We start from the raw sequence: 17,621 nt of genomic DNA on the forward strand, positions 1-17,621 counted from the left end.
TGATGCCTGGCTATGTACGGCTACTGAACATTCTGATTAGGGACACAATAGACGGATCCTGATAAAAAGGGGGAAAAATATGGAACAGAGAGCTTCAAATTGTTAAAAAATCCTCCTAGACCACTGAGACTGGAGACATCCCTGAGACTATTACCCCAAGATAGTCTTTAAACCTTGAAGCAAAACTATACCCTGCAGTCACTCTTTAACAAATGAGGTTAGCTCAAAAGTAAAAAAATATCACCCTTGAGTATGGTTCTTTTTTTAAAGAATATCTATATGAGACCAAATGGACAATAGTAACTCTGAAGTATAGATTAAAAGTTTGGGGGCAATGAGACTAAGTTACTGGTATTAAACCAACTAGAACTGAAATAATAAAAATCTTGACACAATGTGACCAGTGTAACAATGTCATTGAACATTAAGTATAGAAATTGTTGAATGGAAATGGGTTTTCCTGCGTATATTTTTATCACAAATACAACAAAATATTAAAAAAGAAAGATAATGAGAGATTATTAAGAACAATTCTATGCCATTAAATTTGAAATTTAGATAAAATAGCAAATTCCTTGAAAAATACAATTTACTGAAATTTACTGTAGTTGTTGTTAGATGCTGCTGAGTTGACTCCAACTCATAGTGACCTCTGTATAATAGAACAAAATGTTGCTCAGTCCTGTGCCATCCTCACAATCATTGCTATGTTTGAGCCCATCATTGCAGCCACTGTGTCAGTCATCTAGTTGAGGGTCATCTCATTTTTCGTTGACCCTCTACTTTACAAAGCATGATATCCTTTTCCAAGGAATTGTTCATCCTGATAACATGACCAAAGTACATGAGACGCAATCTGGCCATTCTTGCTTTTAGGGAGAATTTTGGCTGGACTTCTTCTTGGACAGATTGGTTTGTTCTTCTGGCAGACCATCGTATTTTCAGTATTCTTCACCAACATCACAGTTCAAAGGCATCAGCTCTTTACTGATCTTCCTTATTCATTGCCCAGCTTTCACGTGCATATGAAGTGATTGAAAATACCATGGCTTGGCTTGTTGTTGTTGTTGTTGTTATGTGCCATCGAGTCGGCCCCGACTCATAGCGACCCCTCCTTGGGTTTCCGAGGCAGTATCACTACGAAAGTAGGATTGCCCAACTTGGCTTAGGTGCACCTTAATCTTCAAAGTGACATCTTTACTGCTTAACACTTTAAAGAAGTCTTTTGCAGTGGATTTGCCCAGTGCAATACGAAGTCTAATTTCTTGACTGCTGCTTCCATGGGCACTGATTGTCGATCCAAGTAAAATGAAACCTTTGACAACTTCAATCTTTTGCCCATTTATCATGATGTTGCTTATTCATCCAGTTGTGAGGATTTTTGTTTTATGTTTGGTTGTAATTCATACTGAAATCTGTAGTCTTTGATCTTCATCAGTAAGTACTTCAAGTCATCTTCACTTTCAGCAAGCAAGGTTGTGTCCTCTGCATATCACAGGTTGTTAAAGAGTCTTCCTCCAATTCTGATGCTGCGTTTTCCTTCAAATATCCAGCTTCTCAGATTATTTGCTCTGCATACAGATTGAATAAATATGGTAAAAGGATGCAAACTGGATGCATACCCTTCCTAATTTTAAACCATGCAGTATCCTCTTGTTCTGTTTGAATCAGACAGCCTCTTTGTCTATGTACAGGTTTCTCGTTAGCACAATTAAGTGTTCTGGAATTCTCATTCTTAATGTTATTCATAATTGTTGTGATCCACACAGTCTAATGCATTTGAATAGTCAAATAAACAACTTTCTGGTATCTCATCTTCCAGTTAAGATCCATCTGATATCAGCAATGATATCCTTCATTCCAAGTCCTCTTCTAAATCCAGCTTGAATTTCTGTCAACTCCTTCTATCTTCTTTTGATTCTGTGGTGCTTCAACCATTTTTTAATTACCTTCAGCAGAACTTTACTTACATATGTTATTAGTGATGTTGTTTGATAATTTTCATATTCTGTTGTATCACCTTTCTTTGAATGGATTGCACAGATATGGATCTCCTGCAGTCACTTGGCCACGTCTTCCAAATTTTTTGATATAGATGAGTGAGCACTTCCAGCATTGCATCCATTTGTTGATACATCGCAATTGGTATTCCATCAATTTCTGGAGCCTTGTTTTTGCCCATGCCTTCAGTGCAGCTTGGACTTCTTCCTTCAATACCATTTGACTTGGTTCTCTAGTGCTGCTATAACAGAAATACCACAAGAGCATGTCTTTGACAAACAGGAATTTATTCTCATACAATTTAGGATGCTAGACATCCAGATTTAGAGTGCCGGCTTTAGGGGTTGGGTAAAGGCCCCTTGACCTCTGTTGTACCTCTGCCTCTTATGCCAGGCCCACCAGAGCTGGACGTGTCTTCTAACTCATGCAGCTGCTGGCTGCTGAGGCTGTTAAACTCAAGACTAACAGGTAAAATGGCACAATCCCAAGATAAGCAAACAACATGGCAGACCACTGGTTCAAGTCCAGGAAATGGAGACGAAGACTTGGCTAAGTGCAGGATCCAAAATGTACCAAAAAGCTAGAGACCTTTCTCAAAGCTTCTCCATATATACTAGAAGCAGGCCACACCCCAAAGGCAGCTCCCCTCCCACTGATTAATGATTCATAGATGATTCCACGATGGAGGTCATTACAATCTCATCATGGGGAAAGCCTCCCAATACCACCGTGCAGCCAACCTGACATACAACCATAACTACTACACCATCAGTTCTTGATTATATGCTACCTCCTGAAATGGTTGAATGTCCACCAATTCTTTTTGATGCAGTGACTCTGTGTATTCCTTCTATCTTCTTTTGATTGCTTCCTGCATCATTCAATATTTTGTCCATAGAATCTTTCAATATTGCAACTTGAGGCTTGAAGTTTTTCTTCAGTTCTTTAGCTAGAGAAATGCTGAGCATGTTCTTCCTTTTTGATTTTGTAACTCTAGGTCTGTGCACATTTCACTATACTACTTTGTTTATTTGAACCACCCTTTGAAATTTCTTGTTCAGCTCTTTTAATTCATCATCTCTTTCATTTGCTTTAGCCAATCTCGATTCAAGAGCAAATTTCAGAGTCTCTTCTGACATCCACTTTGGACTTCTCTTCCTTTCCTGTCTTTTTAATGACTTTTTGCTTTTTTCACATATGATGTCTTTGATGTCTTCCTACAATGTCTTTGGTCATTGGTGTTCAATGCATCAAATTTGTTCTTTAGATGGTTTCTAAATTCAGGTATGATATATTCAAGGTCAGATTTTGGCTCTCATGGACTTCTTTTAATTTTCTTCAATTGAAGACTGAAGAATTGGTGCATTTGAATTATGATGTTGGCAAAGAATACGGAGTATACCAGGGACTGCCAGAAGAATGAACAAATCTGTTTTGGAAGAGGTACAGCCAGAATGCTCCTTAGAAGTGAGGATGATGAGCCTTCATCTCTCATACTTTGATCATGTTACCAGAAGGGACCATTCCCTGGAGAGGGATATCATGCTTGGTAATGTAGAGGGTTAGTGAAAAAGAGGAAGATCCTCAATGATATGGATAGAGACAGTGGCTGCAACAATGGGCTGAAAAGCATGGCAACAATTTGTGAGGATGGCGTAGGACAGGCAGTGTTTTGTTCTGCTGTATATAGGGTCACTGAGTCAGAACTTCCTCTATGGCACCTAACAAGAACAAATATCAATATGGATGTATGTGTGATAGTTGAAGATGTGTCAACTTGGCTGGACTCCAGTTGTGAGTGGTGGTTCCCATGATGGATCACATGACTGCATCCTAAGCGGCCGGTCAGTCTAGGGGGAGTTTCCCCAGGGGTGTGGCCTACCTGTAATACTATCCCAGGGACAAACTGGAAGAACAGCATTCTGGACTATATACTATATACTAAATGTATATGGCAATAGAAGTAAGGTTAGAGGTTACATTTGAAGAGGAGAGAGGGGGTAGTGATTGGCAGAGGACAGGATGGAGCTTTTAGGCTATGGTAATAATCTATCTCTTGACCTGGGTAGTTATTACACAGGTATGTGCACTGTGTGATACTTCACCAAACTATCAAACTATTATCTTAGAGTCTATATATTTTTTTGTATGTATATTATACTTAGACAAAAAATGTTTTGAAACAAAAGAATATATGGGCTAGAAGAAGGAGGGAATTCTGGTAAATAAAAAGATCATTTTAGTGTGAAGGATTCTGGATGCAATTTTCAAATCTTGCTTTCATGTGGTTGTTACAATAAGTAAAATTTGGGTGGGAGGGAAAATAATTTAGCATTTGTCCTAAAGCAAACATAAACTGGAGACAGATGTCTTTGATTTCCATGCTGTAACTATAATACTTTCAGCCTGAAATTTTTTAAAAGCTAGCATTGTAACCTTCTAGCACAGCCAAAAAAATTTTCAAAGAGCTGTAAACTTCTAAATTTGAGGAAAATAACTTCTATGCACACTATCCAAAAAAATTTTTTCAGTACATATGTAGGTAATGAAATGAGGAATGAACTATTAAGTCATTAAATGTTTGAGAAATTCTACCCAAAATAATAACTTTGGTTTTAAAATAATTACCATTTCTAGTAGTAATTAACCAGCAGGGTCAGCAAGTTATTAACAACATGCTCAGTTCTCATAATAAAGCTGTGTCATCTACATATAAAAGATTATTTACCTCTATATTGGTTATAAAACCAAACTCACTGCCACAGGGTCAGTTCTGACTTATAGAGACCCCCATTGGGTTTCTGAGGCTATAAATCTTTACAGAAGCAGACTACCTCATCTTTCTTCCACAGAGTGGCTGGTGGGTTTGAACCACTGTCCTTCTAGTTAGCAGTCAAATGCCTTAACCACTATACTACCAGAGCTATAATAGGATGCAATTCTCATCTGGTTAGTAGAATAATACATTTTTTGAGAACTTAGTTTCTGTGTTCTCTCAATGGGAAGATTTATTTTGGAGGCAGGGGCTTCTACTTAGCTACCCATTTCTTTAAATACTTCCTTTTTCACTCCCTTTGAATACTGTAATACATAAAATTCTTGTTTATATCTTATGAGTTATGACATGTGTTCTTTTCTCGCCACTTTTTACTGTCACAAGATAAAGATGGCTTAATTTGGGTATGTGGGGCTGGGTGGGAAGGAAGGACTTTACCTCATACAAGAGGAATCTTGTCCTTACCTGCGTACTGCCACAAAAGATAACTTATCTTGTTATGTTTGGACTTGTACCAAGGACCCAAGCAGGATCTATAAACTTAGCACAAAGCATCATGTGTAGTAAGTGTAACTTTGCAGAAGGATATTGTAATTCTCTTTCAGTATCATATTAATTTTCACCTATTTTTTAATTCCTATTCGATAACATAAAAACCTTGGAAGTCTGAGATAACTTTTCTTTTACCCTCTTCCCTACCATGACCTTGACACAAAAGAAAAGGAAACAGCACTGGACTGGAAACCAGAATGAGCAGGCTCTCATCCTGCCTTTGCCTCCTACAAGTCTACACATCTCAGATAAATTACTTAATGCCTTTGAGTTTAGGTTCCTCATCTGTACAAAGGTGATAACAACATCTCTTGCTTCAAAGTGACTACGTTTTGAAAAGTGTAGAACAGTATGTAAATATAGGCTAACATCCTTTTATTATTATTTATAATTGTTATTTTTAGGTTGCATTTGTAAACATAAAAGTATAGCATAGTGGTACTTAGGCTTGGGAAGACTACAGGGAAATGAGAGCAGAAAGATTAAGGGACAGAAAAAATAAATACATTGATGATTATAACATGATAAAAAAGGGTAAACCTGCAATTTTAAAACATTGATACCAGTTTTTCAGTTATTTTTCTAATTATATCACACATTCTAAAAGTTGATACAGTAGATGGATATCTATTGTTTTTTTCCATCTTGTAACCTGCCTTTTTCTGGCAACAGCAATTTCTTTCTTTTGCAGAACTGCATTTCCCAAACTTCACGGGTTTCTGATGGGCTGCCAATCATGTTACTCTATTCATCTAGCTAGGGGTATGTTCATCCAGAGATTTGCAGGTGACCGAAGCCAGGCCAATCAGAATCCTACCTTGAAATTTTCTATATAGATACTGATAAGTTCTAAGTGGGAATTTTTAAAATTTGAAACTTAGCTGTCTGTGTGATAAACAACTACCCATCATTCTGTGTTTCTTGCTGCATGGAGGCAGTGATGATTGGGTACTAAATTCCTTTTTTGAGAGGTCGGAACCTGTTTTCTCTCACACCTTCACATTTTTTTTTTCCAAGCACCATGTCTGTTTAGTAGACAATGGAGTTTCCAAGCAGGTAAGGACATTTACCAAAAAGGTTCTGGGATTTTTCTGCAAATAGTGGAATTAGCAGTCAAAGAAAAATCTCATTGTCTTGGCTATCTAGTAGACGGCTTTAACAAACAGAAGTTTATTCTCTCACAGTTCAGCAGACTACAAGTCCAAATTCAGGGCACCAGCTCCAAGGGGGAGGTTTCTCTCTCTATTGGTTCTTGGGGAAGGTCCTTGTCATCAAATTTTCCCCTGGATCTACGAGTTTATCAGTGCAGGGACCCCCAGGTCCAAAGAATCCCTGCTGTTCTTTCTTGGTGGTAGGAGATCTCTCAAATCTCTGCTAGCTTCTCTCTCCTCTTCTCTAAGATAAAGGTGATGAAGGCCACATCTCAGGGAAACTTCTCTTACATCAAATCAGGGCTGTGACCTGAGTAAGAGTATTGCATCCCAACCTAATCCTTTTACATCCCACCTTAATCCCCTTATAATTGATTGACTGATCACATCAGATCATGTCATGTGGGACGATTACATCATTATGTAATTACCAAACCACTGAGAATTATGGCTCAGCCAAGTGGACACATATTTTTTTGGGAAACAATTCAATCCATGGCACACACTATTCAATCCATGGCACACACTTTCTTCCACATTTTCAAATGTCATGTCTATTTAATTGACAGATCTGGGATTTCCAGATACCTGGAATATTTATTGCCAAAAATGAATATGACTTGAAGAAGCACTTACTGAAGAAGGTAAAAGACTACAGCCTTCAGTATAGATTACATAAGAAAACAAAAATCCTCGCAACTGCATCAACAAGCAACATCCTGATAAAACAGAAAAAATATTGAAATTGCCAAGGATTTCATTTTACTTGGATCCATAATCAACACTCCTGCAAGCAGCAGTCTAGAAATCAGATGACATATTGCACTGGGCAAATCTGCTGCAAAAGACATCTTTAAAGTGTTAAAAATCAAAGACATCACCTTGGGGTGATGTGCTTGACCCAAGCCATGGTATTTTCAACTGCCTCGTATGCATACAAAAGCTAGATAATGAAAATGGAAGACCAAAGAATTGTCACATTTGAATTATGGTGTTGGCATCACTTGTTGTTGTTATGTGTTGTCGAGTCAGACCCGACTCATAGCGACCCCTCCTTGAGTTTCCATGACAGTATCACTAAGGAAGTAGATTGCCCAACCTTCCTTCTGAGGAGTGGCTGGTGGGTTTGAACCGCCAGCCTTTTCTGGTTAGCAGGCAAGTGCCTTAGGCACTATGCTACCAGAGCTCAGGAAAACACTATGGAGCAGTTCTACTCTGTAACATAGCATTTCCATGAGTTAGAATTGACTCAATGGCAGCAAGCTGGCTATAATCTTTAGAGAAGCAGATCACCCAGACCTTTCTTACATAGTGCCACAGTTTGAACTTTTAACCTTTGGGTGAGTAGGCTAATGCAAAACCATTGGCTGTTTTTTTTTTTTGTTCTCAAGTGCAATTACTGATTGAGCCAGCAATAAGATTATTATCCTTTAGGTATAAAAGAATATTTGCTTTGACGCAAATACGAAAAGACTAAAAATTATTATAGGCCCTCCTCCAATTTGCATCTCCCAAGAGAAGGTGCATCTGGTAGCATACTGCCTAAGGCATCTGACTGCTAACCAGAAGGCTGATGGTTCAAACCCACCAGCCACTCCTGGGAAGGAAGTTTGGGCAATCTACATCCGTAGTGATACTGCCTCTGAAACCCAAGGAGGGGTCGCTATGAGTCAGGTCTGACAGACGGCACATAACAACAACAAGAGAAGGTGCTAAGGGATGAGGAGTTAGAGATCTTTAGCAAACTATAATCAAATAAACGAACAACATAATTGATCAATGTGCTTAAGGTATTTGACTGCTAACAAGAAGGCTGGCGGTTCAAACCCACTAGCCACTCCTCGGAAGGCAGGTTGGGCAATCTACTTCGGTAGTGATACTGCCTCGGAAACCCAAGGAGGGGTCGCTATGAGTTGGTCTGACTCCAGCGCACATAGCAAAAACTTGCTAAACGAGGTAAGCATTGTGACAAATAACCACTGATCCTCTCCCAATCCCCATCCAACCAGACCATTATCTCTGTTGTTGTTATGTGCGGTCGAGTCGGCCCGACTCATAGTGACCCCTCCTTGGGTTTCGGAGGCAGTATCACTACTCGGATAGGATTGCCCAACCTTCCTTCCGAGGAGTGGCTGGTGGGTTTGAACCGCCAGCCTTCTGGTTAGCAGTCAAGTGCTTTAGCCACTATGCTACCAGAACTCCTAGTTCTCCCAATTAAAAATTCTAGGGCTAACAATGACCCAAAACACAGTAAAATAACATTTACTTATTTCCGATCCCCATTATTTCTATCTTAACAGGATCACTGGGTACAAAGCCATGTATGTTTTCTGCCACATATTATTCTGACTTTACCATTATTGTTGTTATGTGCCCTTAAGTCGGACCGACTCCTTGGGATTCCCAGGCAGTGTCACTACAGAAGTAGATTACCCCATCTTCCTTCCCAGGCGTGGCTGGTGGGTTTGAACCACCAGCCTTCTGGTTAACAGTCAAGTGCCTTATGCACTAAGCTACCAAAGCTCCTAATTTTAAGACCCTAAAAAGTTAAACAAAAAAATCTGTTTCGTGAGCGTCTGGTTCGTGCATCCGCTTCGGGCAAGCCCATTTTTACAACGACCTCCCTTCCCCCTCCTTTTGCTGTGTTATCAGCATTGGTTAAGTGCCCAGGTTCTGATCTGGAACCAAAACTCATGATCTTCTGGCTCAGGTCCTGTGAACTGAGTCATTCTGGCAATGAGAATATTCCGTGACTCAGCAGGCCCGAAAAGGAGGATGTCAGTATCCAGATAATTTCGAGTCTTTTAAAGGCAAGCTGGGGAGCACAAACAACGCAGTGGAATAATTTCGCAGTCGACCTGGCGTACCCAGGGGAAAAATGTCATTCCATTCCCAGCGTTTTCACTTCCTTCCTTGCCCCTAGTAAGATGACTGGTTACACATTGATTTATCGGCCGGAAATCGCCTCAGAAAACTCATTTAGATGCTGCAAGAAGGCCCTTTATTCTCCAGGGACTGTTAGTTCCCTCCATACTCTGGGACTTCTCCTTCGGGAAGGCTGGAGCGGACCCCCTGCTGCTGCAGGGCCTCCGCGGCGGGGCGAAGGGCCCTAAGGCAGTCCCCACAATCGGGTCCCTGCCCCGCTGCTCCGCCACGCGGAAAGGCAAACACCTGGCGGGGCGGGAACCCACGCTGTAGAGGCCCAGATTGGCCCTAAACCCAAAGGCCGACCCTGAGTGACCCAATTGCCTCGGCGTCGCCCCTTTAAGATCACCTCTTTTACCCCTCCCCCAAGCTGGCGTCTTCCGGGGACGCAGAGCCAGAAGACCCCAGCAATCCGTCCGCGCCCATCTACCACTCTCCGCAGCCTCCCTTCCCTCCCGGCATGCACTACCCCACCGCCCCTCCCTCCACACTCCTCTCAGCCCCCACCTCTCTCCCCGCGCGCCCCTCTGGCCCCTCCCTCACTGATCGCGCGCCCGGGCCCGAAGAGCAAGACACCGCCCCCCCCCCCGCCCCCGCCAGTCGCCTGGGCCGACGCGCAGTCCCTGGCGAGCGGAGGGCGGGGGAGTAGCCACGGGGGCCTCGGGAGCTGCTGAGAGGAGGCCGGGGTTGGGCTTTCTCCGCGGCTAGACCCCACCCCACCCTGCCGACCCCACCCCTTGAGGCTTTCTCCGCGGGGGCGCGCGCTCGGGCACGCGCTAGGAAGTCGGGGGTCGGAGCAGAGTAGATCTGTGTCCCGGTGGTGGAGGGAGGCGCGGAGGCGGCGCGTGGGACAGTAGTCAGCGAGCCTCAAGGTCCCAGCCAGCAGCGCCCAGCGGCTCTTCTTTCCAGCGCGAGCCGCCGCCACCACCCTCACCGAGAGTCCGGTCCCTAGGCTGAGAAGCTCAGTCCGCGGAGCGGCCTCCGGGGGACACTGTTGGGCGAGAGGAACGCGCCCTTGCCTTTGCCATAGCCTAGTGCGCGGGCGGCGAGATGAGGGTCAGCGAGCGGGCTGCGCCGGTGCTGCGGCCTCGGGGGCGGCTTTGGCCGATGTTGGCTGTGCTGACGGCCGCCGCGGTGTGTTGCGCCCGGGCAGCCATGGACGAGTGCACGGACGAGGGCGGGCGGCCGCAGCGCTGCATGCCTGAGTTCGTCAACGCCGCTTTCAACGTGACCGTGGTAGCCACCAACACGTGCGGGACTCCGCCCGAGGAGTACTGTGTGCAGACCGGGGTGACCGGGGTCACAAAGTCCTGTCACCTGTGCGACGCTGGGCAGCCCCACCTGCAGCACGGGGCAGCTTTCCTGACCGACTACAACAACCAGGCCGACACCACCTGGTGGCAAAGCCAGACCATGCTGGCCGGGGTGCAGTACCCCAACTCCATCAACCTCACGTTGCACCTGGGTAAGCGGTGACAGCCCTGTCCCCTACTACTGCTCACCAGCAGCTCAGCTCCCGGGCCGCCTCCACTTCTGGCCCAGCCTGTGGGGTTTAAACAGCCGCTCGTGGGCTCTGGTTCCCCAGCTTGGGCCACACAGCAATTCCCTTCCCCAATTTCTAAATTACATATAGTTTTTACCTCCCCGCGAGGGCCAAGATGCTCCTCGTTAGCATCTCTTTATGTTCTTGTTCTAACGGGATTGTCTCTCCCTTGATTATTCGCCATTTGGTCCCACTTTTCTGAAGCGTTTATCAGAAACTCACATCCCGGCCTGCCTTTCTTGTTTCAGGTCTATCACAACGCATTCTTGTATCAGTCAAGAAGGTCCACCTTAAATGCGTTTGCCTTTTAGATATTTAGTTATCTTTCTCTCCCGCGTTGAGTGTTACTGTTGTTTCCTCTGTTGAAAAAAAAGCTATAGAGGGAAAGGTCTAAATGAAGGGAATTTCAGGGGGAGCAAATGCCTTTACTGCCTGCATTGCCTATATGTAATTAAAGCAGAAATTCCCTTTTAAAGTTATCGTTCTTTAGAGCAGTTCACCCTTAATTAAGGGCCACAAAGCTATTTGACTGCTAATCCTGGTACAGAGAAAACAAAAGAAGTGTCTGCGCTCACTGTAATTGCTGGGCACGGTTTTGTCCCTGGGCAAAAAGGCTCTCCTTAACTGTCTTTGCTTTGATTCAAAGCAAGTATAGAAATATGCGTGAGTGACCTTTAGAAACCAGGAAAGAGATGTATTAAAAATTTCATTGTAGGGTGGTAGATAAGGATGGGCATGTTTATCTTAAAGTATTGAAAATTATATTTGATCAGATCAAGGTCTTTTTTTTTTTTTTTTTTAATCATTGAAATATGGAGACAAGCGGAAAAATTCATTACTATGCTTAACAGGGTAGTGTGAGAAACTGGCATCTGATTTGTAGTGCTTAAATCCTCATTGCATTTGGAGACTTGATTTTACCAGTAGCTGGTATTAATGAACTTCCAGAAAGAACTGCCCCAAGCCATTCTTCTGTCAAAGTAGGGTAATTCTATAAGGCTAATAACATGTGGAGACTTTTGAGAGGAACATTTTGCCGACAAATGATTCTTTTGATCATGGTTTTGTGTTTTTTTTTTTCCCTCCACTATTCTCTGGTACACTAAATTTATATAGCATCAGGATTCCATAGAAAGAATATGACTTACAAAAAGTGCTTTCAAAAGTGGAGTTCAATTATTGTGTGTGGAATAATTTTTAGAAAAGCATTTTTCAACACCTTGCTAATAAATACCGTTTTACTTATAGGCCAGTCTTTAGGCAGGTGGCACTGGCTAAAATGTTTATAAAGTGAAACTCCAAGAGCCTCTATTTTCCAGAGATTGGAGAAATGAACTGTACTGTATTCAGATTTTCAAGGTACTGGAAATACTTAGAACCAGCAGTGTCTGGGAAGAGGGACCTTTCTAGAGACATTGCAAAGAGGTACTCTGTTAAGGTCTTATGGTGATGCTCTTGAACTATTTTCTCCTAATTGTTCTACTTTTAAACTTGTCCAAATTATTTTTGAAATTTATGTCCAGCCATTTTTGTTTAAAAATTTTGATTTGTTAACTTTTCTCTGTTGACTTTTGAATATCTTCCAAGTCTTAGTTTTGTCTGTTTGCAAATGCTGAAATTTTCAAAGACAAGGCCTTGTCTTGATACCTCAGAATGTCTGAGTTTCCACCGAAAATTTCTGGACAAGAATTTCTTAATTGAAGTAAAGATCAGGCTGTTGATCTGAACCTTCTGAGTTTTTCTGCTGTAGCTACTATGTGGCTAAAGGTTATTTGAGGGGATTGCAGAGGTAGATTACTCAGTGATTACTCCTGTGTTATAAAGATAATGTGGTAGAATGAGACAGTATCAGACAGTATCAGCCAAATTAGGTTGCTGTTTCTGAGAGGCAGATATATTAACTTTTGGTCTTGGTGATTGTAAGAGAACTTAGAGTTCACCTAGTTAGACTCCAGCCTGACTTTTTTACTGTAAAAATGTTATATACTTGGATTTGTTTTTGCTGAGAAATTCTTCAGTTTTCAGTAATATTTTTGCTAAATTAAGTTCATAAAACAATGAACTTAAAACTCTTTACGTTGCAAAAAAGTTATTTAAAACATTTTTGTATGTACATTGTGTTTAAGTGTGAAAATGTTTACTTTTTAGCTAGGTGATTTCTAAGAACTAGATTGGAATTTACTGTACTTGTTCTGGGATCAGAAATGATGTCCTGGTGGAAATTGTGTGCGGGGGTGGAGGTAAGGTAGGAAGGGAGATGTGTGTGTGTATGTGTGTAGTGAGCTTCGTATTTCTCACTATATGGCTGTGTTTTAATGACAAGGATACATACATACACAAACACATGTATATATACATACACAAATACATATATATACATATATATATATGTATATATATTCTTATCATTAAATACACACACGTTAATGATCAGTAATTTAATTGGCAAAGCTTTATGTATCTGTGTGTATATTGATGCTCAGCATATTCACTCCCTAACTCCATTCACTTCCTGGGCTCTAGCTAACTAATTATTTCCCACGAATTCAAGTACCATGACTGTTGGTGCATCTATTAAATCTCCCATCCAGTTCAAATTTCACATACCCTTAAACAAGTGATGCATATTGTGCTTTGCCCTTACAGAGCATGTGAAACTTGAAGTGAGCAGTGTGAAAGAAATAGGTCTGCCCACCACTTTTCCAGCCTTCCTTTTGATGTTGAACTTCAAACACAGACTTTGAGATAAGCAAAATCAGATCACATTTAAGTAGTCACAGAAACGTACATATTTTGGCACTGATCCCAAGTCACTTTTTTTATTATAAAAAATATTTATCATAAAAATTAAACAGTAAGCATAATGACAAGTGACTCTCTTTGTGTCCAGCTGCTAAAACTCCATGCCTCAGAGACTGCCATTCACAATTTCTTATATATCTTTACAGAAATATTTCATGCATATACATGCATATATAAAATTACATGATCATTTTAACTGGCATCTTTTTTAGGAGTGGGACACATGTACTAACAGATGGCAAGTACAAATTAGATCATTGTACCATTTTCGTCTTTTGCTGTACAAAAGCCAGGAAAATCAGCTTGGATTCTAAAAGCAGCCATATCTTAAGCACCATACACTGTAATCTACAGTGCAGTGTATCATCGTGAGTTACAGTTGCCAGAACTGCACTTTCTGACTGTTGTGGAGAGAAATCTCAGCAAGGCCCCCTTTTCTAAAAAGTCTCTCTTGTTTTGCCTTCAACTTCTAGATCTTCTTTCCCATCTTAAGCATATGGATTATTCAATTGTTGCTTAAAAGTATTGGCTTTCATATTTTCAGTCATAAAAAGTTTTATCACTATTAGTGGGGTAGTTGATAGTAAGATTGTAGCTGAGGATTTGCCCTATATTAAATAAACCAAAAAAACTCACTGCCGCGGAGTGGATTCAACTCATAGCGACCCCTCCTTGGGTTTCCGAGGCAGTATCTCTACGGCAGTAGGTTGCCCCATCTTCCTTCTGTGGAGTGGCTGGTAGGTTTGAACCGCCAGCCTTCTGGTTAGCAGTCAAATGCCTTCGGCACTACACCACCAGAGCTCGCCTGTTTTAAATAATCCTTTTTATCAAGTTGATGATAATTGTGGAGGGAAAGTTGGCAGAGAGGGTCTTGATCTTGGAGGAAGGTAGCTTTTCCTCCTAAAAACAGATTAAGGAAGAGAGTACTGCTATGAAGCCAATTTAATAAAAGTTTATGAAACTCCTAAAATTAACACTGAGACCAGAATAGTTCCCAAGCTCCTGATAAATTTTAGGAACAAATAGTGATTAAATGGTTTTTAAACAACTATATCTGCATATCATTCTTAAGTGTCTAAATCACAGTAATTGACATTGCATCTTATTCTGGTGGGTCCTCTGATGAATAGGCGTTTAACGTGGAACGAACAGCATTTTTTTTCCTCCCAGGACAAACCTATCTTTGCGAGGTAGATCAGACTGTATCAGGGAGGCGCTCATTCAGGTGACTTCACTGAGGTATTTGTGCAGCCTGAGGGGACACTATTTCAGTTTGTCTCACAAAGGCTGGGTTTACATTTTACAGGTTTCAACTTGAGAAGGAGCTCTTCTTTAAAGGCCAGCAGTTGGTGAACAGAATTTTATAAAGTTGCTGTTGGCTGTTTTCTTGTTCTGTAATTCACTGGTTATTCTGTAAATACCTTCTCCATTTTTTCTTAGGCATTCAGGGAAAAGAAAATTACACATTAGGGGAGAAATTGGAGCTATAAGGTTCTAAAATGAAAATCTGACCTCTCCCATCAATTTGTCATTGGCCGCTTTAGTGGGGGGCAGATAAAGTTGGAATATTTTCATTGTAAATCCTTTTAGGAAGTTGGATATTCCATTTGCTGTATACCCCTTCCCCCCATGCATACATTCTCATGTTACTGCCAAGTATTACACAAACATTTTTGAAATACCGGCTAAATACATAGCACTAGATGGGACAGAAAGTTGTAACTGTTTGAGGGTCCTGTCTTTAGAAGCCTACACATTCTATTAGATGGAATTTGCATACCCAGTAATGCCATTATAAAATAAACAAAAATGTATGTTTTACATTTTACATAGCCTGTGGTTTACTAAGGAGCTCTGGTAGCATAGTGGCTAAAGCACTTGACTGCTAACCAGAAGGCTGGCGGTTCAAACCCACCAGCCACTCCTCGGAAGGAAGGTTGGGCAATCCTACTTCCGTAGTGATACTGCCTCGGAAACCCAAGGAGGGGTCACTATGAGTTGGGGCCGACTCGACGGCACATAACAACATGGTTTACTAGTGATTAGATTTTTTGCAACATGGTGAAGGCAGAGACACTTTACACATGAGGATCCTGAGGTTGTAATTTGCCAGAAGTCATGGTGTGGATAGATCTTTGACTCCTAATCTAATGTAGTAGCTGGTGCTGCTCTTAGCCTCTCTAGCAAATTGCTCAAAAGAATGACTAGCTTATTCTAGGGCAACATTAAAATAAAAGTGGATTTGCACACTGATTCTGAGATACCAGATTCCCTTGGTTTCCTTCTTTTTTCTTGTCTGCTCCTTGTCACTTTTGTTCCTGGATTCTTCTCTTTTCATGCTTCACATGCTCCCTAAATAAGTTTAACTTAATTGCAAGGCTTTATTTATGGTCTGTAAATTGATAAATTCTAAATTTGTTATTTCTCCAGACCTAAAGACTTTAGACATGTTCACTTTGAGATGTCCAGGGCCCATGTCCAAAATGAAATTCATTCCTCTCACTCAACCCAAAGCTGTTTTGTATTTCTTATCTCAATGGCTGAGTCCCTGGGTGATGCAAATCGTTAACACACTTGGTTACTAATCCAAAAGTTGGATGTTCAGGTCCACCCAGAGGACCTTAAAAAAGACTTGGTGATCAACTGAAACATCAGCCATTGAAAACCCTATGGAGCATAGTTCTACTTTGACACACATGGGGTCTCTATGAGTCAGAGTCATCTAGACAGCATCTGGTTTTATCTCAGTGACACTGTTATCAAACACTGTGGCTCCTAACCTGTTTTTTCCAAGTCTTCTCTTGGAAATAACAATACTTGCTAGACTCATCAGTAAAGATCGCTGTGTATGGTTAGCAGATAGGATCCCCCTGCAGTAGGATGGGTGAGTTCTGGGCAGGCCAGCTCTAACTCCACTTTTTTTTTCCCCACCCATCTTTACTACAGTCTATCTAAGATTCCACTCTTACCTTTTGCATACACGCACTATGTCTCTCAAATCCTTATCTTTGTCTTCATCCTCTTTGCCTTTACCTTAATGTCGATCACTGTTGAATTTCATCTAGATTACTGCAACAAGCCCTTGGCTGCTAACTGAAAGGTAGGAGGTTCAAACCCACTTAGTGGCTCTGTGGGAGAAAGACTCGGCAATCTGCTGCTGGAAAGATTACAGCTTAGAAAACCCTGTGGGGCAGTTCTCCTCTGTCACGTGTTGCTTTGAGTTGACATAGACTCCATGGCATCCAACAGCAATAACCGCAACTGCAACAACCTCCTAACTGGTAGTCTTTCTGCCTCCACTTTTCTCCTTTATATTCAGGTACCTACACTCTAGCTGAGTCATGGTTCTAAAATGCAAATATAATCATGTTTATTTTCTAGATAAAAATTCTTCAGTGGTTCCTCAAGCATTCAGGATAAAGCCCAAACTCCTTGGCACTTTATCATCTGGTCTTTTTTAATCTCTAGTCTACTCTTTTGCCAGTTCACCCCTTAAAGAGTTGCTGCTTTGGTTTGCAACACTGTCTTAGATATTACTTACCACCTTTAGGAATCTTTCCAGTTCTGCCTTCTCCGCCCTTCCCACCTACTCCCTAGGCTGAATTAGGTACTTCTGCTCACTCTACGTCTCTGTCATGGTACTTATCACATGATATTGTCTGTTTCTTTACTTATCTGTCTCCACCTCTAGACTATAAAGTCTTTGAAGGCAGGGTTAAGGATTTAGTCATCTTGAAATTCAGTTTCATATAGTTTACCGGTGGCCCTGCAGTCTGGTCTGACTAATGGTGACCCTGTGTGTGTCAGAGTGGAACTTTGCTTCATAGCTCTTTTTTTTTTAAATGCATTTTATTGAAATATAATTTATGTA

General features: G+C 41.5%; 1 protein-coding gene across 1 annotated transcript in view; it reads left to right on the plus strand.

Moving 5' to 3' along the window:
* The first annotated feature begins 10,455 nt into the window (after positions 1 to 10,455).
* LAMC1 (laminin subunit gamma 1) overlaps positions 10,456 to 17,621 on the plus strand; it is a 200,308-nt gene continuing 193,142 nt past the window's right edge. Inside the window, exon 1 of the mRNA XM_007937662.2 lies at positions 10,456 to 10,870. Coding sequence (XP_007935853.1) covers positions 10,456 to 10,870 — 415 coding nt within the window. The remainder of the gene's footprint in view (positions 10,871 to 17,621) is intronic.

This window comes from Orycteropus afer, unplaced genomic scaffold (genome assembly GCF_000298275.1).
Source record: "Orycteropus afer afer isolate SDZICR_OR568_19922 unplaced genomic scaffold, OryAfe1.0 scaffold00043, whole genome shotgun sequence".
In the NCBI taxonomy this organism is placed as follows: Eukaryota; Metazoa; Chordata; class Mammalia; order Tubulidentata; family Orycteropodidae; genus Orycteropus; species Orycteropus afer.